Source organism: Gasterosteus aculeatus, chromosome 16, assembly GCF_964276395.1.
Source record: "Gasterosteus aculeatus chromosome 16, fGasAcu3.hap1.1, whole genome shotgun sequence".
Taxonomy (NCBI): Eukaryota; Metazoa; Chordata; class Actinopteri; order Perciformes; family Gasterosteidae; genus Gasterosteus; species Gasterosteus aculeatus.
This window is the reverse complement of record NC_135704.1, coordinates 19,092,305-19,119,240: the sequence shown is the minus strand read 5'-3', so window position 1 is coordinate 19,119,240 and position 26,936 is coordinate 19,092,305. Positions and strand designations below refer to the sequence as shown.

Here is a 26,936-nt window from a genome sequence, read left to right as displayed (position 1 = left end):
CACACACGCACACACACACACACACACACACACACGCACGCACACACACACACACACACTACGTTATACGTGATTCCTCACATTGTCTAAGTCCAGTCGATCCCCCCACCCGGGAAACAAAGAGGGCGGCAACCTTCCCCAGCAGGCCAGGTGTTCTGCAGGGCTCAGTCCTGCTTTCACTTGCCTTCCTCCTAGTGTAACTCTGTGTGTGTGTGTGTGTGTGTGTGTGTGTAATGGCCCTGGTGAGTGTGTGTGCAGCTGCCCGTCGAGGGTCCCCCTTTGTGTCCTCCTCCCCACCATTGTGGACTCACGCCTTCTCGTCCATTCATGGCTCAAGCCGGGCGTACGGGCTGCTGGTGTGTGTGTGTGTGTGGTTGTGTGTGTGTGTGTGTGTGGTTGGTGGGGGGGGTCGGGTGGGTGTACATATCCGAGCTTTTCTTCACCTCCGCTCCCATTGGTGGAGAGGCGGGTGATCGGTGTTGGTGCAGAAGAGGCGCTGGATGGAAACGGGAAAGTGAGACGTTGTTCAGATCCCTGCGCTGGTATTGGCCAAGAGTCCGACTGGCTGTGAGGAGGAGGAGGAGGAGGAGGAGGAGGAGGAGGATGGTAGAGGCCTCACACTCCATCTGTTGTCAGTCACAGGTCCAAACCCGAAGCCTCAACACCACCAAAACAAGGGCAGCTGGAGGGGGATCCCTGCTGAACTCAAGCAGGAGGCTTTGGGTTCTCAGCTTTACCGTCTCCACGGCTCCAGAATCGAGCAGATACCGGACGCTGGATACCGGACGCTGGATACCGGACGCTGGATACCGGACGCTGGATACCGGACGCCGAATACCGGACGCTGGATACTGGAGGTTTGCCTTTGCCGTCCGTCCAGCGGCTCTACCTGGAAGTTGCTCCATGAAGTTTGTCCGTCCAAAGGAAGCGTTTCAGGCGTCGCATTGAAGAAGTCTCCTGGGTTCCCTGGGATCTGCTGCCTGGCTGCTTCTCTAGGAGCTGTGTGGTAAGTGTTTCGGGGGGGGGGGGTGGTAGGGGGGGTCGCAATGAGTGCGCTCTTTGGACGTTGTAGTTTGCATATCGTTTATTGGCTGAAGGTTGAAGAACGGTCACGTTTGAAGGGCGACGGTGCTTCCTGACAGAGTTCGTCTGTCCGTCCACTTCCTGTTTCAAACCTCATCCACACTGGGACTCGTTGCTGTGTGGTGTTGGTGGCGTGTGTTGGTGGCGTGTGTTGGTGGCGTGTGTAGGGTGGCGTGTGTTGGTGGCGTGTGTTGGTGGCGTGTGTTGGTGACGTGTGTTGGTGGCGTGTGTTGGTGGCGTGTGTTGGTGGCGTGTGTTGGTGGCGTGTGTTGGTGGCGTGTGTTGGTGGCGTGTGTTGGTGACGTGTGTTGGTGACGTGTGTTGGTGGCGTGTGTTGGTGGCGTGTGTTGGTGGCGTGTGTTGGTGGCGTGTGTTGGTGGCGTGTGTTGGTGGCGTGTGTTGGTGGCGTGTGTTGGTGGCGTGTGTTGGTGACGTGTGTTGGTGGCGTGTGTTGGTGGCGTGTGTTGGTGGCGTGTGTTGGTGGCGTGTGTTGGTGGCGTGTGTTGGTGGCGTGTGTTGGTGGCGTGTGTTGGTGGCGTGTGTTGGTGGCGTGTGTTGGTGGCGTGCAGCACACAGCGTATCGTCCCACCAGGGAAATTGGGACCACTAGAAAGTGTGAAGGTTTTCAACCACGACTTCCTGGGAAATTCCTTTGGGCCCCCCCTTCCTAACCTCCCCCCCCCCGACAGCCCGAGGAATAGTTTGAGCGGACTCGCATGCATCCAGAACCAAGGAGAGAATACAGTTTGTAGCGATGATCCGGCCCCCCCACCAGGTCACATGACGGACTGTGGTGATATGTGTCACCGAGGATGAATCTGGACACCACCAGTTGCAGTATGGGGAGGGTGGAGGAGGAGGAGGAGGAGGAAGATGCTTTCACCGAGGTCCCCTGTGGCTTCAGCAGGCATCTGTTGCCCCCCCCCCCTCCCCCCTCTCCGGCTGCCCACCCCCAACCCTGTGCCAGCCCTTTGTCCCCCATCACAGCCGGTTGCTGGTGCGGTGGACCGGCTCTCCGCCGGCGCAGGTCCAGCAAATGGCGGCCATGCGGCGCCCCCGAGGGGCCGGTGGAGGTCCGGCCTCATGGGAGCTAATTCCTCAATGCCCCTTCCCCCCCCCCCCCCCCAACCCTGGATCATGACACATACAGAGATCCACACAGTGCAGGCCGGCGGGTCACTGAGGGAGGAGGCTGCAACATCTGCTGCCCCCCCAACACAGACCTACAGATCCTAAACAAACCCTTAAAACATGAAGACAACGTTCAGCCTGCAGCTCAGAGACACAAAGTCATTCACTCATTCATTCAATGATTGTTGTGTCCTGGTCTTTATTTGTTGAAGATCTTTTGGATAAACTTTTGATTGTACAGATATTAATCCCACATTTATTGTCGCTACAGCACATGAAGCTACAGGTCATTTGCAGTATTGTAGTTTGGTGAATCTTATTAGAACAGTTAACCAGCGGACATTTTATCGCTGTGATCCTTTGTTGTGCACCAGACTGCAGCTGCTACATTCACACGCCGATCTGCTGCCGAACAACCGGAGCTTCCAATTTAAAAGTCCTCCTTTAGTGGGTGTGACGAACAGCGTCACAGAACAGACATTTCAGTAGATGTTTTCTAAAGTAGCTCACACGTTCATCAGGTCTTACAACTCGCTGGTATTTTTACTTTCATTTCAGCAGCGTTTACGACAACAGCTGTAATATTGTGAGGAAACCTTTTTGCAGCATATGTTACATTTGTTGTGACTCACACCTGCTGCGTCACCGTCACATTTCTGCTGACTCCTGAAAGCCTCCGTCTGCGAGGCCGGTGTGTGTGTGTGTGTGTGTGTGCGTGTGTGTGTGTGCGTGTGTGTGTGTGTGTGTGTGCGTGTGTGTGTGTGTGTGTGTGTGTGTGTGTGTGTGTGTGTGTGTGTGTGTGTGTGTGTGTGTGTGTGTGTGTGTGTGTGTGTGTGTGTGTGACCAGCCTCCGTCTGTGCGGGACGTGAGAACAATGGTCGTCACAGGGGGACAGATTGGGAGGCAGCTGCATTGTTGGAGGGCGGCAGGCCAGACACACTTCTCCCCCCCCCCACACACCCCCACACCCCCCCACACACACACACACACACCCCCACACACACACACACGTATGCACACACACACAAACACTCTTTTCCTTTTGTGCCTCCTTTGTTGCTGGGGGACTAAATTATTCCAGGCCTCTTGTGGCATTCGGGGGGGGGGGGGGGGGGGGGGGGCGGCTTAGACGTCGGGGTCGGCACACTAAGAGGCCTCTCGGCCTTCCGGCGCTTCGGCCTGAGAGCCGAGAGGCTCCCGGCGCCGCAGCTAACGTGGCTAAAAGGTATCCGCACAAAGTCTGAAATCACCTCCTGCTTTAGAAAGACGTGACTGTTGAAGGGAGCTAACGAGCTAACGTCCCGCCCCGTAGTACCACTTGTGACCTGCGGGGTGACAGAGAGTCGCTGGGACGTCCGCTCCGCTGTTTCGCACTTTGTTTATCGTATTAAACCCAAAGTGGCCAAAAACAGCTGTTCCACTACGCGTTATTCCAAACCGAACATTTCATAAGAACCATCTCATGAACACAACTTCCACATAGTTGGGATTTTTAATGAGTTTAAAGGCTCTGGAAGGATCCTCACCAGGACTCTACCCCCCCCCCCCCCAAAGAGACGAGAATGAGACAACTGGAAGAATGACCTCGATGCCCATTGTTCACGTTTATCATAATCTGCAACGCGGTGGACAAAAGGCCTGATGGTGTTCGGGGGGGGACAGCAAACAGAAGTGAACTAGATTGAGGGATGGAGAGCTGAAGAGGTCACGGAGGTCTTTGTCTCCTCTGTGGACGCCGTTAGGAAACACTCGGGAGGGACTCGGCCGTCGGTGCATTTTATTCTGAGAATGTGAATCCATAAATCCAAACCCTCCAGGCATCGATGTAGTGGTGTTTTAACGGACCGCGTCCTCTGCGCGTTCACGGCCCGCGGACGAGCTGCGAGCGGCACGTTGATTAGTGAACTGTCGCCTCCGGAGGGTTTCAGCTGCCACGCATCTCTTTTCTCTAACTAGTTGTGTTTCCATTAATGAGAAAGGGAATTTACTTCATTTAAAATCAGGAAACCACGTCCTCAATCACGCTAACTGCATTCACAAAGGGATTTATACTTAATGCTTCCAGTTAAACAAGCTGACTCTTTTGTTTATGACAAGCAAGTGAATCCAAGTGGTCCGTTTGTTGGTGTTGCTCTTGTGTCGGTGTTCTTGGGTGCACGTTCCTGCAGGAGCGTGAGAGATAATCTCCAGTAATCATGCACCTTCTGGGCTTTGATTTGGCGTCACTTGGACGTGGCTCCCCGGCTCCTCCGGTCGAACCGGAGGTGGAGGAGGACTGAGATAAGCTCACAGAGCTTCAGTCAGTGCCTGCATCATCACGGGACCACTGGGAAGCCATGCTTCTTCTCTGAGGAGGGTGTCGGTAGGTTTCATTTATTCAGAGCTCGCTCGGGATGAAAAGAAGAAGCAGAGTGAGTTTCTATTTGTTGCTTTTTAAGGTTGAAGGTTCACACCTTGTATCTTCATATACATATATCTATCTTAAATGCATATATATATATATATATATGTTCAGTACCGTGCTTGGACCTGAGATCTGGATTTTTGTGGGGTCAGAACAGAGTTTGTAGTGTAAAATTCTCAAGATGGCGATTTTAATGACAAGAAGTCATTTTAAGATCTGTGCTAAATAAGCCAGTGGGGTCAAGGGTCGTCGCCATGGAGTCCGCCACCGTGCACATGCACCACAGACTGTATGTAAGGGGGGTGTGACGGCCCCAGGGCCACTGCCAGGGTATATGTGGGTGTGTCTCTGTCTGTGTGGGTGTGTGTGTTACAGGGTGAACTTCCTGGTGGAGTGGAGGCCATCAGGCAGATCAGACGCAGCTGGCCACTGTCCCGAGTGCATTAAAACCTGCCCCTTTCGGAGTGTTTGGGCGACTTCTGGCTTTCTCCGGTTCCCCAGCGCAATGGTGGTTTCGGTGGTCGAATCGGTTAAATTGGAGAAATAAAATTGTTGGCTGACAAATCCCTGTAGCGTGGTTTCTCGTATTTGTTGTGGCCTTGGAGCCGGATCATAACAAATTGGGGGCTCGTCAAACTTGGAAATTGTACTATTAGCAGAGGTAAAGTGATGTGTTTTTTTGTGTGGAAACCTACGTAAGGGAAATGACCAAGCCGTGGAATGATTTGGAATCATTGGTGCAAGTTAGTTTCGGTCTAGTCACGGGACAAGGAAGGTAAGCGTTGACCTTTTTTTCGGGGGGGGTTGCGCAAATGTATATTTTGAGCAAATTCCCCTGTAGGAATAGCGCGTTTTCCTCTTTAGGATGCGTGTGCACAGGAATGTAGTGTGGGGTGAAAGTGGCTGGAGCGGTTGTCTCGGGAGCACGTCCATGGTTGTGGCGAAGTTGCCAGCTTGCTGGTCGCTTAACCAAACTACTGGGTTTTAGTGCGTAAATACCCGCCGCGAATAACTCCTGAAGACTAGGGTTAAGTTAGATAGATCGGGTTAGGCAGTTTAGAGGGGATGCTCAATTTTGAGGTTATTTTGTGGTCTGCGTTGCGCACTATTTAGGTCAATACTATACATTCTTTTGTTTACCGGGGACTGATTTACTGTTGGGCATCGTTCAGGTGGTGTTCATCATCATGGCAGGAGTAGATGAGTTCATTGCTATTCCTTCGGAGCAATTTTTGGATCAGTGTACTAGGGATCAGTTGTTAAAGATAGCTGACCATTATAAAATCAGTGTAGGCGACCGAAGGTTAAAGGAAAACGTTAGATTTACTATAAGGGCACATTTGTATGATATTGGTGTTTTAACACCCGTACAAAAATCACATAGTCCTACTAATTTGGCTTTGGATGAGTGTTCGCAGGATATGTCTCATAGTGTAGCTTTAAATTTTGAACAGCAAAAAGAAATGTTGATATTGCGGATGAAGTTGGAGAAGGAGAAAGAGTTAGAGTTGGAACGGATGAGGCAGCAAGCAGAAGGTGATAAAGCGTTGGCACTAGAAAAGATGAGGCAACAAACCGAAATGGCAAAGCTAGATTTGGAAAGTGAGAGACTGAGGTTAGTTAAAGAAGGTAAATTCAATGACTTTTCCAGGAATGAAGAGTTTGCTCGAAGCAGCGGTAATTCAAGTGATATTTTGAATAGTTTGCGCTTGGTGCCTAAATTTAGTGAGAAAGACGTGGATGTATTCTTCACGTTGTTTGAGCGGATTGCAGACACGAGGGGCTGGGTTGATTCAGACCGTATCGTTTTGCTACAATGTGTGTTAACTGGGCGTGCTCAGGAGGTTTTTGCCTCGTTGTCTCTGGAAGACAGCGGTGATTATGCAAAGGTTAAAACTGCTGTACTGAAAACGTATGAGTTAGTCCCTGAAGCATACCGTCAGCGTTTTAGGAGTTGGAAAAAGGGAGATAAATCATATCTTGAATTTTCCCGTGATTTGGGGATTCACTTTAGTCGATGGTGCTCGGCTTCAGAAGTGAAGGATTTTGATGACTTGTGTAACTTGATGGTGCTTGAACAGTTTAAGAATTCAGTTCCAGAACGAATTGCCATGTACATAAGTGAACGGAAGGTAAGGACAGCAGGGGAGGCTGCTGCCCTTGCGGATGATTATTTCTTGACCCACAAAGGTAGCGGTGTCGATGTCCGCACGCATGCTTTGTCTGGGGGAAATGTTGCACCTGCAGGAGGGATGTTTTTTTCTAGGGAGTCAGGTGGGGGTTTGCCTCGAGAACAGAGAGTTGATCATGGAGTCCGTGACTCTGAGTGTCATTTTTGTCATAGATACGGTCACTGGAAGAGAGACTGCGTGGCGTTTAAGTTACGGAATAGGCAAGATGTAACTTGTGTAAAGCCGGTGGCTCTGGCAGCACCAATTTCCAATGTGCTTTCAGACCAATCGAGGGTTGAGTCACCAGTTGTGATGTCAAAGCCTGACTTAAGCTCATACTTGCCGTTTATTTCAAAAGGACATGCGTCGTTGGTTGGAAATAACAAGAGGGTGCCAGTGACTATCTTACGGGACACGGGAGCATTGGATTCATTTGTGCTAGAGTCTGCTTTGCCGTTTTCTGAGGAAACTGATACTGGATCTTTTGTACCTGTTTTGGGCATGGGTATGTCTATTTTTCATGTTCCTGTACATAAACTTGTACTTCATTCAGAATTGTTTGAGGGCGAAGTGAAAATGGGAGTACGTCCTGCTTTGCCCATAGACGGTGTCACTGTAATTCTGGGAAATGATGTGGCAGGAGCACGTGTGTGGGGAAGTAGCGCGGTACATCCAGTGGTGGTCCCAGTACCCCTGGGTAGTAACGGCCCTGATGAGAATGAAAAGCAGTTTCCTGAAGTGTTCACGGCCTGCGCTGTAACACGCGCCATGAAGCGGCCGACTGATTATGCAGAGCCTATAGAAGTGGAAGACGTAGAGAGTGAGGCATTGGAGTTGTTTGTAATGACTTTGTCTAACACTCCCTTGTCTGTCTCCCATAGTGAATTGGCGCGTGAGCAAAGAGACGATGGTACGCTAAAGGAGCTTTTTCAGTCTGTTCTGCGGGTGGATGAGGTGAAAGATCGGGCACATGGTTACTTTGTACAAAATGAGGTGCTTGTTCGGAAGGGGGTGCCACATTGTGAGAGCTTTGTGGGAGATCCTGTGTATCAGATTGTCGTTCCCTCCAAATTTCGTGATTTGGTCTTGCGTGTTGCTCATGATGAGTCGGGGCACATGGGGGTTGGTAAGACGTATGATCGGGTCCTTAGACATTTTTTTTGGCCGCGGATGAAGAAAAGTGTTGCAAACTACATCAAAACATGCCACACTTGTCAATTAACTGGTAAGCCAAATCAGAAAGTGAAAGTTGCTCCCCTGTATCCGATTCCTGTTGTAGACCAGCCATTTGAGCACCTGATTATTGATTGTGTAGGCCCTCTTCCTCGTTCAAGGTCGGGTGCGATGTATTTGCTAACTGTTATGTGCAGCAGCACCAGATACCCAGCAGCATATCCGTTACGCACGCTAACAGCAAAATCAGTGGTGCGTGCTCTGGGCCAGTTCATATCCATCTTCGGCATTCCTAGAACCATTCAGAGGGATCAAGGGTCAAATTTCTCCTCTCACTTATTCGCACAGGTATTGAAACTGTTTCATGTGCAGCACAATCAGTCTTCTGCGTACCATGCGCAAAGCCAAGGAGCGCTGGAACGTGTCCACCAAACTGTAAAATCAATGTTGAAGGCATATCATACCCGGGTATCTCAGGAATTGAGTGCACGGGCAGATGATCCTCAGTCAGTGTGTTGGTAACACAGTTTTGTCTCGCAGTGAAGCTGCTTGTGGGGATGATGTACCAAATCATGACTGCATTGTTAACTGGTCGGCGTAAGAACTCTGAGGTACTTTCGGATTTAAACAGGGTATTGTCTCATTTGTCCAGAGCCCCATGTCAGTGATTGTTCTCTAGTTCTTCATTGTGGTGTCTCTCTCACTCTAAAATCGCTTCCAGGTACCAGTTGCAGAGATGAGTGTGAGGCTACAGGATGAAGGCGAAAGGAGCAAGTACTGTTCGGGGGACTTTGTATTTGGTCTAGTGACAGTTAGGTGTAAATATAATTTTAAGGAATAACTTAAGGCCGTGACAATAAAAAAAAAAAGAAAAAAAAAAAAAAAAAAGTTTAAATGTTATAACGTTATAGTGGTTGTTGGTCAGGGTTCCGGTGGGGACCCTGTCTTTATGGGCGGGGGTGTGACGGCCCCAGGGCCACTGCCAGGGTATATGTGGGTGTGTCTCTGTCTGTGTGGGTGTGTGTGTTACAGGGTGAACTTCCTGGTGGAGTGGAGGCCATCAGGCAGATCAGACGCAGCTGGCCACTGTCCCGAGTGCCTTAAAACCTGCCCCTTTCGGAGTGTTTGGGCGGCTTCTGGCTTTCTCCGGTTCCCCAGCGCAATGGTGGTTTCGGTGGTCGAATCGGTTAAATTGGAGAAATAAAATTGTTGGCTGACAAATCCCTGTAGCGTGGTTTCTCGTATTTGTTGTGGCCTTGGAGCCGGATCATAACAGGGGTCACTCATTGGTTTGTAGACTGCCGTCACCATTCAGACTTTTTAGTAGACACACCGTATACGTCTCTGGTAGAGACCTGTCAATCAGTGTGAAGCCCCGCCCTAAAGCGTCCCCTGCTTTATGGCCTGTTGGACTCTAAATCAGGGATGGGCAACTTAAATGATGGAGGGGGGCCACAATTTTTCATCAGCTCTACCAGGGGGCCACATAGGACAGCAGATTTATAACAATAATAAATAAATAAGACCAAAATATGTGTATATGTCTGTTTAAAATCACAGCATCTTAATATATTTCATGCTCAAATGCAAAACAGATCATCTTAAACAACAACAGCTTTGAAGCAAACAAATAAATAACCAGATACAGTGATTTTTTTTTTTCAGTGCAAAGTGCCGTCATTCATAAAAATCCAACTCTTTTTTTTTTTTTTTTTACATTTTAACATTTTCCCTGCATACCTGCTCTACCTCACCCCATTAGCATGACTGGTTCTCCTTTAATGAGAAGCTTGTGGCTTTGCCTGTTGGCGCACAATAGAGTGGATATCAATGTCAATCTTTGTGCATCCAATGCACAAGCAGCAAAGTGTGTCAAATTCGGAAGATGGGATGAAAATTCCTCGTTGAACAGGTCTGATTTGCGCTGAAATGCGTTGACGTGTGCACACAGGTCACACACAGTTTGGTGTCTCCCCGGTGGAAGCACGTAGGAAGCTGCGTCTGCATAGGAAGTGGACTCTGATATTACAACTGAAAAGTGATCGGGCGCTGTAGAGGACACACTTACAATTTTCAGAAATTAATCCAGGGGCCACTCCGAATGAGGGCGAGGGCCGCCAGTTGCCCATCCCTGCTCTAAATGGACCATAATTCACTAAATGAACATCATCTGTGTTGAAGAAGACTTAAACTAGAGACTGAGACCATGAACTCATGTTTACAACGTTTACTGAGGGAATAAATCCACAGAGAAGTAGAGTCATTTCCTCATAGACGTCTATGGGAGCAGAGGAGTCGCCCCCTGCTGGTCACTACAGAGAAGTAGAGTCATTTCCTCGTAGACGTCTATGGGAGCAGAGGAGTCGCCCCCTGCTGGTCACTACAGAGAAGTAGAGTCATTTCCTCATAGACGTCTATGGGAGCAGAGGAGTCGCCCCCTGCTGGTCACTACAGAGAAGTAGAGTCATTTCCTCATAGACGTCTATGGGAGCAGAGGAGTCGCCCCCTGCTGGTCACTACAGAGAAGTAGAGTCATTTCCTCATAGACGTCTATGGGAGCAGAGGAGTCGCCCCCTGCTGGTCACTACAGAGAAGTAGAGTCATTTCCTCATAGACGTCTATGGGAGCAGAGGAGTCGCCCCCTGCTGGTCACTACAGAGAAGTAGAGTCATTTCCTCATAGACGTCTATGGGAGCAGAGGAGTCGCCCCCTGCTGGTCACTGCACAGAATGCAGCTTTAACTCGTGAAACATTGGCTTCATTCGCTCACATTCTCACAGACCTTTGGACATGTATCCCCTTCTTGTGTTTCTGTCAAGCTTCAGTCCGAGGACCAGCCGGTGAGCTACCCGCAGTAACGACGGGGTCTGTCCGGAGCCGGGGAGGTCACGGGGGGCGCGGAGCTGGATGTATGAGACAGCTCCATGGGCGTGAAGGACCATCAGGAGGATAGTACGGGCCACATCCTTAGCCTGGAGCTGGATCTGGATTACCTCCATGTGGAAAGCGTTGAGCGGCAGGCAGGGCTGGGCGCTGTGACGGGTGCCGGAGATGCAGGGGTCCAAGCCGGCGCCACGGGTAACAGCGTCGGGGGTAGCAGCACGGGTTTCAGCCCCAACTACAGCTGCAGCAGCAGCAGCAGCTGCGGCAACTTCTCCGACAGCGACGACGAGCGGCCCCACCATGGGTCCACCTCCGAAGCTCCAAACCCACAGCGCCAAGAGGCCTCCCCAGTCCTTCAGACGGTCAGGCTGGACCTGGCGCCGAACCAATCTCCCGGAGAGCAGCCGCTGCCTCTCGCCGACCCCGTCGCGCACTACCGCGCCAAGGTGGAGTTTGCCCTCAAGCTGGGCTACCCCGAGGAGCTGGTGCTGCTGGTGCTGAGGAAACTGGGGCCGGACGCACTCATCAACGACGTCCTGGGCGAGCTGGTCAAACTGGGGACCAAGACGGAGGCGGAGCAAGGGGGACCCTCCGCCGTCTCTCGGTCCCCCTCCTCGTCCTCTTTGTCCTCCTCTCTGTCGTCCTCTTCGGCCTGCTTCTCCTCCTCTTCCAGCTCCTCTCTCGATTCCTGCCGGCCGCCGGAGGAGAAAGACAACCTGCGGCCCGTGGTGGTGGACGGGAGCAATGTGGCCATGAGGTGAGCTTTCTCCTACTGCGCCGGGTACCTTCAGACTGCACGCTGGAGGTAAAGGAACAAGGGCTGGTAGCAGATCAACTAGAAGCTGCCACGTTAGCAACTGCACTGAATCTGAAGTCTTTTTTTAGTCCAAAGCTCGATTTATATCCTGCAGGTTGTGTGAAGAGACCCGGAATCTGTGTAACATGGAGCAGAGCTTCTACATGTCTCCTTTAGATGCCTTAGAAACAGTTCAGGATTCAACCTTTGTTTCTGTGTAAATACTTACAACTTGGTTCTTTACAGGGTAATGAAGTAGTCCATGAATATGAGATATGAACCCACAGATTTAGATTTTAATTCCTACCCTCTAGATGGCCTTAGGCTGGTTAGACTTGTTGTCTTCTTCATTCTTCTACGTACATTGTGTCAGCTCATGTAGCCTCATTAGGGTTACGTTACAGTACTGAAAGGATTATGTGGGATTCTTTTAATCTTAATTTAAAAACATCCGTATCAATTGAACTTTTTAAGATAATATATTGTCATTTTCTATGACGTCTGCAGTTCGACGTCAGGGAGCATGTGGCTGAAAAATCTATTTAATCTACAATGTTTTGTCCTGGTTTTAGAAAGTCTTCTTTTGCCAATTTTTACTGATGATATTAAGCCACAACAACCAGACAAAAGAAGAGGAGAAGAAACCGTTATTTTGAAACGATACAAACACGTTCCTGAATTTAAGCATTTCGATTTACTTAAATTATTTAAATGCTGAAGCCGCCGTCTGTTTGGCGGGACGTAAATGGAAATATTATCAAAGTAATTGTTTTAATTGAGCGATTCAAACAGTTTACATTGGAAGCGCAGAGGAACAAACTTATTTTCTTAATGAAAATGTGGTTATTGTCAAGTTTCCTTTCCATACAATCCCATTTTTTTGTTTTTATTTGCTAGTTTTCATGAGGACAGCGTGTTTGTTTGAGTTGATATCACTGATTGTTCAACATGTCTTCCGCTCCGGCAGTCATGGAAACAAGGAAGTGTTCTCGTGCCAAGGCATCCAGCTGGCTGTTGATTGGTTCTTGGAACGAGGTCACCGTGACATCACAGTTTTCGTTCCCGCCTGGAGGAAAGAGCAGTCCCGCCCTGATGCCCTCATCACAGGTAACGGCTGCCAAAGCCTCCAGCGAAGACCCAAACGATGAAACCCTCTGCTTCGGGATGGATTTCCGGTCTTCTCCTTGGCGTCTAACTGTGTCCCGCCACTCTCTCTCCAGACCAGGAGATCCTGCGGCGACTGGAGAAGGAGAAGATCCTGGTCTTCACTCCGTCGCGCCGCGTTCAGGGACGCCGCGTGGTTTGCTACGACGACCGCTTCATCGTCAAACTGGCCTACGAGTCGGAAGGCATCATCGTCTCCAACGACAACTACCGGGACCTCGGCAACGAGAAGCCGGAGTGGAAGAAGTTCATCGACGAGCGCCTGCTGATGTACTCCTTCGTGAACGACAAGTAAGCAGACGGCTTTTCAAACATTGCTGATTTGGAAATAGACATGGACCAAAGACGGAGGCCAAGCTGCAACGCAAAAGCCATAAGAGGGCCGGTGTCATTGATCAAATCGTACCCTCTGAAAGATGCCCGTGTCCTGTGTTATTGTCATAAAGATGTGTTTAAATGTATTAACTGTGCGTCCAGATTCATGCCACCAGATGACCCCCTGGGACGGCATGGACCCAGTCTGGACAACTTCCTGAGGAAGCGGCCAATTATTGCTGAAAACAGGAAACAGCCTTGTCCTTATGGTAAGAAACACTCATGTTTCCTTCTTAAGATGAAGAGTAACTGCTGTTGTTGACTGCTTCAATCTATCTCCAGATTCCAAAGGATGTAACACCTGTACCATGGCACCGATGCCATAACATCTATAAATTCCAGCATATCGTTGTGCATTGCTTATTAAGTGCCTTTCTATTTTTTCGTCCTTTAGGGAAAAAGTGCACGTATGGCCACAAGTGCAAGTTTTACCACCCCGAAAGGGGCAGCCAGCCCCTGCGCGCCGTGGCGGATGAGCTGCGTGCCAGCGCCAAAATGTCATCTGCATCCTCCAGAGGTCGGCTGGAAGACGCCTTGATGTCAAAGAGACAAGAAGAAGGAACGGCCGAGGCAGAGCGAAGTCGGGGCGCCCCAAAGAAGCATCTGACCCCCAGCCGCCACGGCTCCTTCACCGACCTCCTTGAGGACAGGCTTCGGATGCAGTCCGAAGCGGAGGGACGCAGGGGGAGCAACAGCAGCGGCAGTAGCTGTAGCAGCAGCTTTCTGGGGTATCCGACTTCAGGCGGACCCCCTTCATCCGGGAGTTTTGACCGATGGGAGAACGTGGGGGGAAACGGTGTCGGAGCCTCCGGGCCGAGCCAGGCGGAAACCTACCACAGATGCGAGTCTCCAGAGCCGGGCTACGGCTCGCTGGCGAAGGCCTACTCCAGCCTCGGCCTAGTTGTGCCACAGAGTCCGGAGTGCTCCCTCCCGGCGGACCTGCGAGCTGGATCTCGGCTGTCGGGCTCTAGCAGCGATGGCAGCACAGACTCTTTTTCCCCGGACTCGTTGTTGGACGACGGCCCCAAGTGCCATCATTACCACCACCACCATCACTGCTCTGGGCAGTACGCCCACCCTGTGAGCCGCGTTCCTCCCGGACTGGGCCACCGCGCTCATCGGGGTTACCCGGTACGTCTGCGGGGGGAACCTGGTTTTGGCTTCGAAGACCCTCCAGCTTCTGTTCCTTCTAATGTACCTACACCTCCCCTCAAGTCCCCCTCGGCTTACATCCCACCGCACCTTCAGCACCCATTGCTGAGTGGCTTCCGGGGGGATTTCTCCCCTCGACCGCCTCAAGCATCCGTTGCTCACTCCCACTCTCAAAGCTCCCTGCACGGCCACAATTCTATGAGCTCCCTTTGGCAGGAAGGCGGGCTACAGGGCTCCCAAGTGTACAAAGGGTCTCCACTTCATTCCCAAATAAACCACTCAGGACTAAACCAACGACCACAACATCCGGCAAGCTGGGACCCCAATTACCAACAGTCCCCAAAGCCTCACTACGATCCGTACGCCTTCCAGAGCCTCCCGGAGGTCCTCGAGAAGGCCTGGCACTCTCCTTGGGGCCGGCAAACCCATTCACCCCCTCGTGGCCTCTCGGCATTGAGTCATCCACTGCTTCCCCAGCTGTCCCTTCTCCCCATCACGACCCACAAAGGCCATCTGACCCCGGCGGCCCAGCACCACGAGCCCCCCGCCTTGGGTCGATACCAGGACGTTAGAGAGAGGGTGTTTGTTAACTTGTGCCGTATCTTCCCTCCTGATTTGGTGAGGATGGTGATGATCAGGAACCCCCATGTGGTGGATGCACAGGAGCTGGCGGCTGGGATCCTGATTGAGAAATCGCAGCTCAGTTCTTGAAGGCCAGAATTGTGAAGCTGCAGCTTCATCGTAACAGCGCCGCAGGTTTAATACTTGCGTGAAGTCAGGTTGGACAAACCAAAAGCACGATATATACAGCTGTTATGCACTGCTTAATTTTATTGCAGGGAAGTTGCCTCATTGATTTCAATGGAATCTTTGTAAAGGGAAATCCACAAATTGCCATATTTTCTCTATGAATTTGCCTGCTATTACAGCACTTAAGATCAGGAGAGGTGGGAGATTAATGTGCATGTTTGAACGAGCTTTGAATCAAGACGCCAGTTCTGCTTCAGGAGGCTTTTAGTGTGTTTCAAAGGTGACAGTGTTGTTCATTTTAAATTAATTTATTTGTTATATTTTAAGTTATTTACATATTTTTTAAATTATTCTGTTTTTGGCACTTTTTTTGTTCTTGCTGCATTTCATTCTCGGCTTTCTGTTTTTTTTTGGCAATCATATCAGGGTATACGTGTAGCTCAAATCCCTTCTTTCCATCTGAGTAAAATGTTTACTGGAAAAGGAAGATAGATTCAAACGTTAAAGTCCTCAAATCTATAGGCTTGAATTAGTCAACAAACGGGTCGATGGTCTCCTTCTACAGGGGGATGATCAGTCGCCCCGCTGAGAATTTGTGGAGGTCCCCGACGTAGGAAATGAAACTCAGCGGAACCAGAGGAAGATCCAAAAACTCCACTTGAAAACCCAGAGAATCTCTCTCCGTGTTTAAAGGGGTTTAGAATTCTAAATCGTGGGCGTGTTCGGCTGTAGACTGCGTGTTAATTTACTACATCTGTGAATATGTGTTTGTCCGGATGTCTCCTGTTAGCAGGTCGAACAGGGTACAGCTCGTGTTGCCTTTACAGATTCTGCAGTTTGTAAAGACAGAAACACACAAACTCATCGTTTCAGTGGAGAAAGAGATTTTAAGAAAAATAACTGAATAAAAGTTCCTGAGACATCAACACTAGGACTTAAATATTATCAACATGATTTTCATTATCACTGAATCCATCCAGTATCTTTTAAATCGGTTCATGAAATGTCAAAATAGGGTGAAAAGTTGAATCACAACAGATTATTGTAATGAATTGTGTATCAGCATTTGTCTGTCACCTCTTTCTTATTCTTACTTTCATCTCCACCTGCCTGGTTGCTCACACCTGTTGATGCAAATTGTATCCTATGAACTTTTTAAGCAAGATCAATGTTTGTTTTTTTTATATTTAAAGAAGAGAAAATATTTCCAGCTGAATATTTTGAGTACATTGTCACCTTTTGGTACTTATATTTATATATTTTTAGACTTCGGGAAAGAGACATTTTGGAAACAGTAATTTTATATTGTCAGTGAACTGAAAGCTTCTGTGTAGCCCAAAAAAAAAAAACCCTCACCGAGGGAAAGAGCAGACATGATGCTGCTGGAGGTGTTAAAATGAAAAAGGTGACGTAGTCTCGTTTTGTAAAGAGACACTGTTGGGAGGCTCTACAGCTGCTGGAGTCAAACCCGACGTTTAGAGGAGCGTGAAGCTCAAAGCGGTGGAGAAGCTCCGAGGAACAAGTCCTGGGTGCCTCCTGTGCCTCTCTGCACCGTGTGCCACCGTCCGTCTGCTGCTGCTTCAACTCTACGCTTGTTGCGTTAACGTTTCTGTGGATGATTATTTAGCGCATGTGGGCTATTTTTCTGTTGTGGTGAACCTTTTGTTTTTGTATGATGACCCGCAGGAGCAGACTGGAGTCTTTGCTCTGGAAGAGGACGCCCGCTTTGCCAACTGCGCTAACGGTGTCTCTGGTTTTTCCCCCCGTTACTCAACAGTGTTCAGCCTCTCGCTGACACATCTGATCGTCCGTCACGCCGTTTGGCCCCTTGTCATGTGCCCCCCCCATCTCCTTCAGGCACCTTTGATGGTTTCCTTGGGGGGTTTTAGTCGGCACGAATACCTTTTAGTAATTTCCTTGCTCTTTTAACAAAGATGGCCTAGATCCATCAGACGGAAGTGAGGTCCTCGTCTGTGCGGGTTTGTTTTCCTACCTTTATTTCACGTTAATCAAAATGATTAAAGTGCCACCTCTTCAGGGAACAAAGGCGAGAGGCGTTTTATTGCCTCCCAACGTCTCCCTTCGCTCAGGTCAGCGGTGGTTATACGAAACCAAAATATGAAAGTGTCGGATCATTTGCTGCTGTTTCACGTTTTTTCCGCTGAAAGATGGAGAGTTTCGTTCCAAAAGTTGGCCGAGTACGAGGTCCTCCGATTGCGCCTTGTCAGCAGGCGGAGTGCGAAGGCGTCGCTTTAAGCCGGCCTAGAATGTGTCCGCTCTAAATACACGATTCACTCTGGAAAAGAGACAGAAGAGATTCGCACGAAATTGGCTGAATGCTTTTCCACCAATGAACTCGACCTCGTGATTAACTGTGTCTTTGTTAATGTTTGTTGAAAAAAAAAAAAAAAGAATAAAAACAGACCTCACAGAAAGAACTCTTTAGGAAACGAAACCCAAAACTAAAGCACGGACCAAGAAAACCTGCTGAAGCTCAGAAACTGTCCAAACGAGACGTTTTGACTGTGTGATGTGTGAACGTGAGCAATAAAAGCCAGAGTCAAGCTTCCTCGTGAGTGGTGCTTATTGCCCAGGGTTGTTTTAAAGGGAAGGGATGCTAACATGATGCTAACAGGATGCTAACAGAAACTGTGGTTGGATGTTATGCAGATTAATGTAAGACGGCTGTGTTGTGAATGTACAGAAATACTTTTGGGGGAGATTATGCACAAACATTTTGCTGCATGTTCCGACCAAATACAGACACACAAGTACACGATAACCGCTAAACAAACCTCATATAATTCAGAATGTCAGTGAGAAGACGCTCGTACATCAAGCCAACATTTATGAGCATACGGTCAAAGATTCATTTTTACTTTTTTATCTCTACTTTTATAATTCAGAGCACATTTGTTGCCATGATGGCTACGTCTGAGCTAACGGTGCTAACGGTGCTAACACCGGCAGCAGTGCTGACAGATCTGACAGTTAGGAAGAAGAAGTCTTACTAGAGGAGGAAACTGTTTAACTGACGACAGGACGTAGAAGTTAAAGCGTCAAACTGTTAAGGTTTCGGAAGCTCTCGAGGGAGGACTCAATCCTTTGTTCTCGTCCCGGCCGGAAACGAGGACACGAATGAGTCAATTCGTTTAAATTCAAAAATCAAAAGTTATTTAATAACTGAACAACGTAATAGGGATTACAATTACAAAGTGAAATACTAAGCGAACAGTGGAATATTTCGCGAAATAGAGAATCCTCTGAGCAAGTCTGAAGTGACTTATCAACGCGGCTGCAGGAGAAGTTCTAACAGTCTTTTCCCCGCTTTGGTCCTTTGAAAACTCTTGAGGTGTGTCTTCTTTGGTGCATTTGAATGTCATTGGCCTCTTCTCCAAAGGGTCACCTCCTCCATTGTCCCTTCCACGTCGAGGTGTGAATCTGCAGCTGTAACCTGAAACCTCTCTGTCCATCTGTCCCTCACATTCCAATGCACTCAATGTAGATACATTCGGCTTTATGCCTCAATGAGTGAATTTAACAAAGCATACATCGTTTAAGTCTTCATCTTATAACTAGTACACTTTCATTACAACAACCCATCATTAATGATCACCGTTCATCACATTTCATCCTAAGATCTAAAACAGTTCATGTGGTTCAATTCTCAAGACATTTGCCTCAGTCGGCTGCCTTACATGAAGTTGTTCATTTATTACCTGACAGGAGAAAAAACTCCCAAAAAACCCTTTTTGGGGATAAAATTGGGAGAAATCCATAAAGAACGGCAATTGGCATCCGTCCCCAGGTTTTAACATCACATTGTGACAGAATGTTAATGTGTACAGTGTTTATATGATTTAAATGACTATGAATTGTGTTTGATTGAAATTGCATTCACTTCATCTAACATGTTAATGTAATAACTAATATCTAATAACACACAAACTATAATTCTAACACTAAACATTATCACACGCACTACAAATTCTATGACTAGGGGTGCACTTCTGGCTTAAATCCCTAACAAAACCAACAAGCTGCAAACGGCCGTTTCATTCCGCTGACTGAGAGACTTTCCGTCGATTATCGTGTGTTAAAGCATTAGATTCTTTTGAAGGGGGGAGAGGCCGATGGCCATTTTCCTATAACATTTACACATATGACCAGTTCACGGTCCGGCCTCACGGCGGCAGCAGATCACCACGTGATCTGAAACGTTCTCAGGAGACATTTATGACCATAATGTGTCACAAACAAGGAATTTGACTTAGTAACAGCAGAGAGTACGACAACGGACGATAAGACAACACAGTGCAAGAGGAATAAAAGAACATATAATGGTAAGTGTTAGTTTAAGAATAAAGGAATACAAGGAAAAAAAAATAAAGTGCGAACACAAAGTGACGTGTGCAGTGAAGAAAGTGGGATGTCAGAGTCAGTCTCTGTTGATGAAGAAGCTGTTTGTGTGGTCTTGTGAGGTCTTAGTCCTGATGGACCTTCATTGTCATTCCCTAGAGGAATGAAGTCAACGTTTGGAATTTTACTGCACAAACATCTGGATCCAAACGAATGAAGGCGACATAGTTTCATGTTTCATGTTCATTACACTTAAGAATAAAAATGATGATAAAGATTAAAAACAACAGTACATGCTTAATGTAGAACAAAACCTTTAAAAATACTATTAACGGCACATCTGGACCCAGCACACCTGGACCCAGGACGGGTCTCGTAGAGGTGACGTGATAAAGAATAAAGAGAATTAAAATCCTATTGTTGCTTTTTATTCTTATTATTGTTATTATGCAAAAGACTTATAGGATAAACCAACATGCAAACCGCCCTTCGTAGGTTCTGTACATCCCGTCTGCGCCGATAGAGGGAAGAGACACACACACAGGCATAAACATGCTCACTATCTGAGCTGCATCAAACACATGGTGAGTGACAGCTGGCCAACTCCGTCTCCCCGGGCAACCGCCGGGCTGTGAGCCAATGGGAAGGCAGGAAGTGGGTCAGCGCGGCGGTCGTTAGTCAGAAGCCTGCATATCAGTCCTCCCGCTATTGTTCAGTCAGATGAAGGAATCAAACGGGGCCGAAGCCTCTTAGAGCCACTTATGATGATTATAATAATCAGATTGGAGGGAATTTCTGAATTAAATCCCCCTGGTGGATTTATTGAGCCCATGGAAATGTTTCCCTTGTTGATGTGTCCCCAAAACAACATGGAACCAACATGATGGTGAAGACCTTCAGACTGGTCCTCCATTGGTTCGACTGATGTTGATTGGCTGAGGACAGCTGTGAACCAGTCCTGCTAAGAGAGAACAAGGGATCTTCATCTTCATTGTTATTGATTTACAAACCTGGAGATGTTGGTGACCCCCCATCAGGTCCATCCAGTGGGTTACATCACATTATCTCACGACCTGTCTGATGGTACCGAGGACCAGTCTCACTTTAGTCCTGATCCTCTATGTGAACCGGTACCCACAGCTCGCCATCAAATGGGACGTTTTGTGTATTAAAACCCAGATATCACAAACATTCCCGTCAACACAAAGAGCTTCTGGACCCACAACACGTTGCATCAGCTGAGAGCCACAAACGGGTCACACAGTGAAACGCACACGCACATTCTGGCCCGATCGAAGGTTCTGGATGTCCCCGGTAATCAAAGGCCCGGCGTAGTTAACGAGGGAGTTTATGTAAGGGGGGGGGGGTCAGAGGTCACGGATATAATGGCCACCCGTGAGCAGGTAATAAGAGGGGAAACCCACAAAACGCACACAGTGTGGCTTCACGTGGCTGCCAAGCTTGTCCTCTGAGCTCATGCTGTTGCCCCCCCCCCCCTACTCCAGATGTTGCTTACAGATGAACAAACGTGAACATTCTTGCACACAGATCTTCACAAACAGTTTATTCCCCGGCAGACGTTGATGCTGTGAAAGATGTCGTCTGTGACCCCCCACACCCCAAAACCAGAGGGACCTGGAGGGGGGGTGGATGTGCTTCTGAGGTCTCCCGTGCAGGGGGCAGCAGGGGTTTCCCTCAAAGGTCACCGGCCCACTTTGCTGTTAACTCAATGTGTATATTCAAGATATCGTATCAAAGCCATCAAAGTACACAAAGTTCTCCATCCATGTCAGAGAACCCTGGCCCATGTGAAGGGGTCCCCCACAGACCTCCAGACGTCCCCCCACAAACCTCCAGGGGTCCCCCACAGACCTCCAGACGTCCCCCCACAGACCTCCAGGGGTCCCCCACAGACCTCCAGACGTCCCCCCACAGACCTCCAGGGGTCCCCCACAGACCTCCAGACGTCCCCCACAGACCTCGAGCGGTTCCACGGTTAGAGGAAGCAGAAAGCTTCTTCAAAGCGCTTCTTTAAACGTGGATGAGAGCGTTGGTGAGGAGGACAAAGGGCGAGATGAAGGTTAGACTTAATCCGTTTAGTTTAATGCCAGCGAAGGTCAGACTGGTGACCCCCCCCCTCCTCCTCCTCCTCCTCCTCTTCCTCAGCAACACGCACATGAAAGGGACACAAGTACAAAAGCACACAGTGACTGAAGCGTGAACGTGTGCGTGTGCACCTGTGGATAAAATAACTGTGTGTAATACACACGAGTCCTGTAGTGCAACTTCAATGTTACTTTTCACTTTGGGAAAGTGTGTACTGTTGCATCTTGTGTGTGTGTGTGCGTGCGTGCGTGCGTGTGTGTGCATGCGTGTAAGTGTGTGCGTGCGTGCATGTGTGTGTGTGTGTGTATGTGTGTGTATGTGTGTGTGTGTGTGTGTGTGTATGTGTGTGTATGTGTGTGTGTGTGTGTGTGTGTGCGTGCGTGCATGCGTGTGTGTGCATGTGTGTATGTGTGTGTGTGTGTGTGTGTGTGTGCATGTGTGTGTGTGTGTGTGCTGTAGGGAGGTTGAGGAGTAATTCATTGTTCAAAGGGAGCTGCAGGCAGGAATCAAAAGAGGACTAAAGAGATGCAAGGGGACAATAAAGAGATGCAAGGGGACTAAAGAGATGCAAGAGGACTAAAGAGATGCAAGGGGACAATAAAGACATGCAAGGGGACATCAGCTTGTCTTCTTTGAATTGTCTCTGCATTAAGTTTATTATTAATTGTGTCACGGGAAAATTATTCCACACAAACAATAAATACAACTTAGTTTGATCTGCAAAGTTGTTTCCCAAGAGCAACATTTATTAAAATGAATGACGTTTATCTCGTGAGCATCAAACTGACAGTAAACAAACGGTCGCCTGGCAGCAAATATACTTTCTATAGCGGCAGCAGCAGCAGAATTGGCATGTAGAAAAATACACTTTGGATTTTTTCACACAACACAACAAGGTGATATATTTATATACTTATATATTTCTGTATCATAAATATGCAGAACTATACACACACACACACACAATTGACTGTAATGGAGACAACAAGTATAATAATACATATTAATACGATATGAGGACATTTAGAATGGAACCGTGTGATGAGGTCCCAGGGAACTATTGTCCTGAACATATTATCTACAAGTGTGTATTTACATGTGTGTATCTACAAGTGTGTATTTACACACCTCAGCAAATTAACTAACATTGAAAAAAAGGTCAATTATTATTCAGAGTCACCACGAAAATCAGCACAGAAATATCATACAATGATGGACAAAAGAGTTAAGAGAAAGTCAACACACACACACACAAATACACAAGGACACTGTGTGTGTGTGTGTGTGTGTGTGTGTGTGTGTGTGTGTGTGTGTGTGTGTGTGTGTGAAAGGGTTTCTTGTTGAGGATAATGAAGTGCTGTGCTAGTGAGAATTTAAGGAGATTTCTCCCTCCATGGCACATGTTTTCCCACATTCCTACTCAGGACACGTTGTGACTTTCTTTTATGCACACACATCGATCCCCCCCCCCCAGTCCCCCCAGCCCCCCCCACCCGCCCCGAGGACAACACAGCGTGCAGTGTGTCCTTGAACTGGGCTCCTGTGAATAAATAGCATCCCGATTGATTCACAGATTCAGAGAAGCTGAAAATGTTTCACTCTGCGGGTTAGGACATTTTATATATATATATATATATATATATAATGTCTTTGTCTGAGTCATGACATCACAGGAGATAAAGGTGTTCTTAGTAGCAACATGACCACATTGTCATCGATGCTTAGCGTTAAAATGTGTGACATGGAGGAGCTTCTTTCTGCACATTAAGTAAAGTAAAAGCAGTATTTCGTGTCACGTTTTGGATCATATGTTTAGTTGTGATGAGGCGACTTTCACAACGTGTCCTGGCCATGTTCTCCGCTGGCCTACAATACGTAACCTCTCATTTTAAAAAGCTTTGAGGAGCATAAAGTAAAATGCGTCTTTGTCCTTTTGCTTTCATTTCTTCCTTCATTTTGCAAGAGAAAAGTATTTCTCAGAGGAACCAGATTTTGGCACAAGAGACTTTAATGTTAGTTCAAGGCTCCAAATGTCCAATTAAGCTGTTTCTTCACATCTTCTTCACAGGGTCAGACATCACGACTCAACGATACTACGAATCCATCTCAATGTTTGACACACATCGGTCACAATATTCACAATAGACGGAAGCAGGAAGTTCATCTTATGGGGGGGGGGGGGGGGGGGGGTCTGCTCACGCCACAAGTTCACACGTATGATTCCTCCGCGAAGAACAGCTGCTCAAAGTCGTCGACTCTCGGGTCGCTGCAGCGCCGGCTCTGCCACTCCCTCTTCCCCTGCACGATGGCGAGCGCCACCTCCTGACTCCTCTGCAGGCAGGAGTCGGCGTCCTGGGAGGAAAAGTAGTCCCGCACGGCCCGGGTGGCGGCGGGAGACAGGCAGAGGCTCGCCTCGCCGCGGTCCGGTTCCCCCGCGGACCCTCGGGGGCGCGGACCTCCTCTGGCGGGGCGAGCCCTGCCCAGGGTGAGGCTGCGGGAGAGGTCGGAGGTCGCGGTGACCTCGGAGGGTTCGGAGGCTCGCCGGGGGAGGGTCCGCCTCCAGTTGTGTCCCTCCGCGGGCGGAGTCATAGAGGGAGACCTCTGCCTCTGCAGCACCAGGGCGGTGGCGTTCTGTCCGAAGAAAACCCCCTGGGGGGGCCGCGCGCACTCGCGTCTAACCCCACTTCCTGTGTGGGAAGCCGGGCTCGGGGGTCCGTGGGTGGCGGCCTGCTGCAGCTCTCGGATGGTGAGGGGCTTCTCGCCGCCCCGGTAGAAAGGAGAGCGGCCGTGCAGCTGCAGCAGCGCCTGCTGGTAGGACGGCGGGCTGCTGGATCTCCGTCGGCTCGCCGCCGCCACCGCCGCCGCGTCCTGGGGGCCGGGACCGCCCACGTGCATTCTCCCGTTTGACTCGGGCAAGTCCTCGTCGCACTGCCTGAGGGACAGGCGGCGGTCCTTCTTAATCCAAGTGTTCGGGTGGAGGCTGGGTGGATGCGAGGGGGGTTGGCATGTCCGCTGCACCTGAGGGGGCGGAGGCCAATGAGGCGGGGCTTCCCTCTGGGGGGGGGAGTCCCGGGGGGACACATGGGGCCGCCCGAGGAAGAGAGGGGAGAGAGAAGCAGGCTCGGCCAATGAGAGCGCCCCGTTGGCACCGTAGTCGGTGGAGTACTGTGAGAAGGCGGAGTCTAAGGAGCTGAGGGAGGAGCCTGTGGGTGAGGTCGCCGGCGACGACAGGCTGGAGCAGCTAGCGTCCAGCCGCAGCGGAGGGCCGTGCTTCACCTTCCACCGCCCGCCGTTCTGGACCTTGGCTCCTCCCATCTCGCCTCCGTCCTCCTCCTCCTCCGCCTCCTCCTTCAGCTGCAGCCCGCTCAGCCTCTGCTCCAGGAACTCCTCGTACTCCCCTCCCTCTGGCTCGCCCTCCATGGCAGCGTCGTAGCTCGCCTTCCTCGCCAGGGGGCGGGCTCCGTCGGCATGAGCGGCCGCCGTGCCCGAGGCCAGGGGGCTCGCCAGGGCCAAGGCGGGCTCCGAGCTCCTCCGCAGCCTCCTGGGCCCCCCCTGTCGGGCGGGCGGCGGCGGCGGCTGCCGTGCGGCCGGGTTGGACCCCCGGGGTCGGGCCAGCGGGGGGAGCCGCAGCAGGAGGTCGCCGTCGGGGTCGGGGTCGGCGTCGCAGTCGCTCAGGGTGATGACGGAGTCGCGGCTGCGGCTGTCCGGCTTGTCCTTGTCCCGCAGGGGGGGCGTCTCCTGGAAGGGGGACTCGGGGTCGTCGTTCAGCTCGTTCTCCAGGCTGTCGTAGGACGAGTCGTTCATCTGGAAGGACGACACGTCTGGCGGGGTGAGGAGGGGGGGGGGGGGGGAATGTTACTGTGACACACCTGAATCCTGAATTTCCTGTAAGGTGCTTAAAGCGCAGACGTCTCCTCTCACGCGCCAAACATTTAATTTACAGGAGAAAACGTCCTCCCTCCGACCTCCTTCACCTCCGCTGCCCCCCAACGCCCCGAGAGCCCCTAGAAGCCACGTTTTGTCCTTTTAATTCACTACACAACCAACGTTTGAAAATCAAGCCTCCACATTTGTTTCCCCATCTGGAGCCTTTCCCCTCGCCATCCTCTCCTCTCACCTGAGCCGTGGTCGCTGCCGCCGCTCTTCTGGTTGGAGCTGCGGAGCAGCAACGCGACGTCTTCTCCCAGGACGCCGCCGCAGTTCTCGATGAGGAGGCGGACCAGCTCGCACACCTGCGGGGAGAGAAGCGCCGCGGTCACACAGGTGTGTCATTCGCTGGGTTTGTACCGCGGCGGCTTCACCGCCCGTTCAACTAAGCTAGCTGGCTAATGCCCCACGAGCTTTATGCCACTCAGGCAATTATCTGGCAAATGACATTTACTATAAAGTCAGATTTGTACCAATTAGCTACAGCGCTAATTCCACTCGCTAACTGCTAGCCGTCATTCCAAGTATCGCTGTGGTCACGGAGAGTTGAGCTCCACATTCAGAGGAACGAGTCCGCTGAGTTAAAAGCAGCGTTCACGTGTCTCCAGATGAGGTTGGAAGGCAGCCATCACACAACCCCCCCGACCCCCCCGACCCCCCGACCCCCCCTGACCACAGCGAGGGGAAATGTCGAAATCCCACTTTTTTTTCTTTGCAGAAAAGTGCTGCCTGCGCTCAGTCTGCACTCACAAACAGGCAGCGTGTGTGTGTGTGTGTGTGTGTGTGTGTTGCTAAAGAGATATTTAGGTGACTGTGGGTATTTGTGCTGACGGGAGTGTGTGTGTGTGTGTGTGTGTGTGTGTGAAGAGAGGGATGTCCCAGCGACACACACTTGGCCTCAGGATTCTGTAGGAAGTTCTTTGCAATGAACATCAACAACCTCCTGCACACACACACACACACACACACACACACACACACACAAGAAAAGCAAACCAGCCCCCCCACAGAGACCGAGTGTAGCTGAAATACTGTAAACTCCCAAACAGGCAGCAAATCAAAAAGCTTTCTGTGTCTGAGTGAATACATGGGGGGTAAATGGGGGTAAAGGGGGGTAAAGGGGGTAAAGGGGGAGGGGGGGGGGGGGGGGGGGAGTAATTTCAGTTATGATGGAGAAGCCAAATTCACTGACGCCTTTCAGGTTTTAGCGGAGTGTGTTTCTTTTAATCCAGCTGGTCTCTGAAGTTTGATGGGATTCTGTGAGGAGATTCAAGTATTAAATCCATATGTTGATGAAGTCAGATGAGACGTAGTGGACGAGGAGCCGCTGATTTTAGATTAGGATTAATATGTAAGTAGATGACAAACATTTTAACTGTACAAGTAAATCAAGCTGAGACTGGTTTAATGTGTGTAATCTATCTATATAATCTATTGTGTATAATCTATATATAATCTGTGT

At 49.7% G+C, this 26,936-nt stretch overlaps 2 protein-coding genes across 8 annotated transcripts in view; one reads left to right on the top strand and one right to left on the bottom strand.

Moving 5' to 3' along the window:
• Positions 1–450: 450 nt before the first annotated feature.
• LOC120834470 (putative ribonuclease ZC3H12C) lies at positions 451–16,374 on the top strand. The gene is made up of 6 exons (XM_040202474.2): positions 451–1,006; positions 10,782–11,602; positions 12,609–12,748; positions 12,862–13,096; positions 13,283–13,389; positions 13,575–16,374. The coding sequence occupies exons 2-6, from the start codon at positions 10,887–10,889 to the stop codon at positions 15,041–15,043; spliced, it is 2,667 nt and encodes an 888-aa protein (XP_040058408.2). The 5' UTR covers positions 451–1,006; positions 10,782–10,886; the 3' UTR covers positions 15,044–16,374.
• A 5,884-nt stretch (positions 16,375–22,258) lies between these two features.
• The window catches only part of arhgap20 (Rho GTPase activating protein 20), a 31,307-nt gene continuing 26,629 nt past the window's right edge, over positions 22,259–26,936 (bottom strand). For all 7 annotated transcript variants that reach the window (XM_078090894.1, XM_078090896.1, XM_078090895.1 and 4 more), the window contains 2 exons: positions 25,665–25,779; positions 22,259–25,368 (listed from right to left, as the gene is read on the bottom strand). In XM_078090894.1, the coding sequence (XP_077947020.1) occupies positions 23,756–25,368; positions 25,665–25,779 (1,728 nt within the window). In that variant the 3' untranslated portion in view covers positions 22,259–23,755. The remainder of the gene's footprint in view (positions 25,369–25,664; positions 25,780–26,936) is intronic.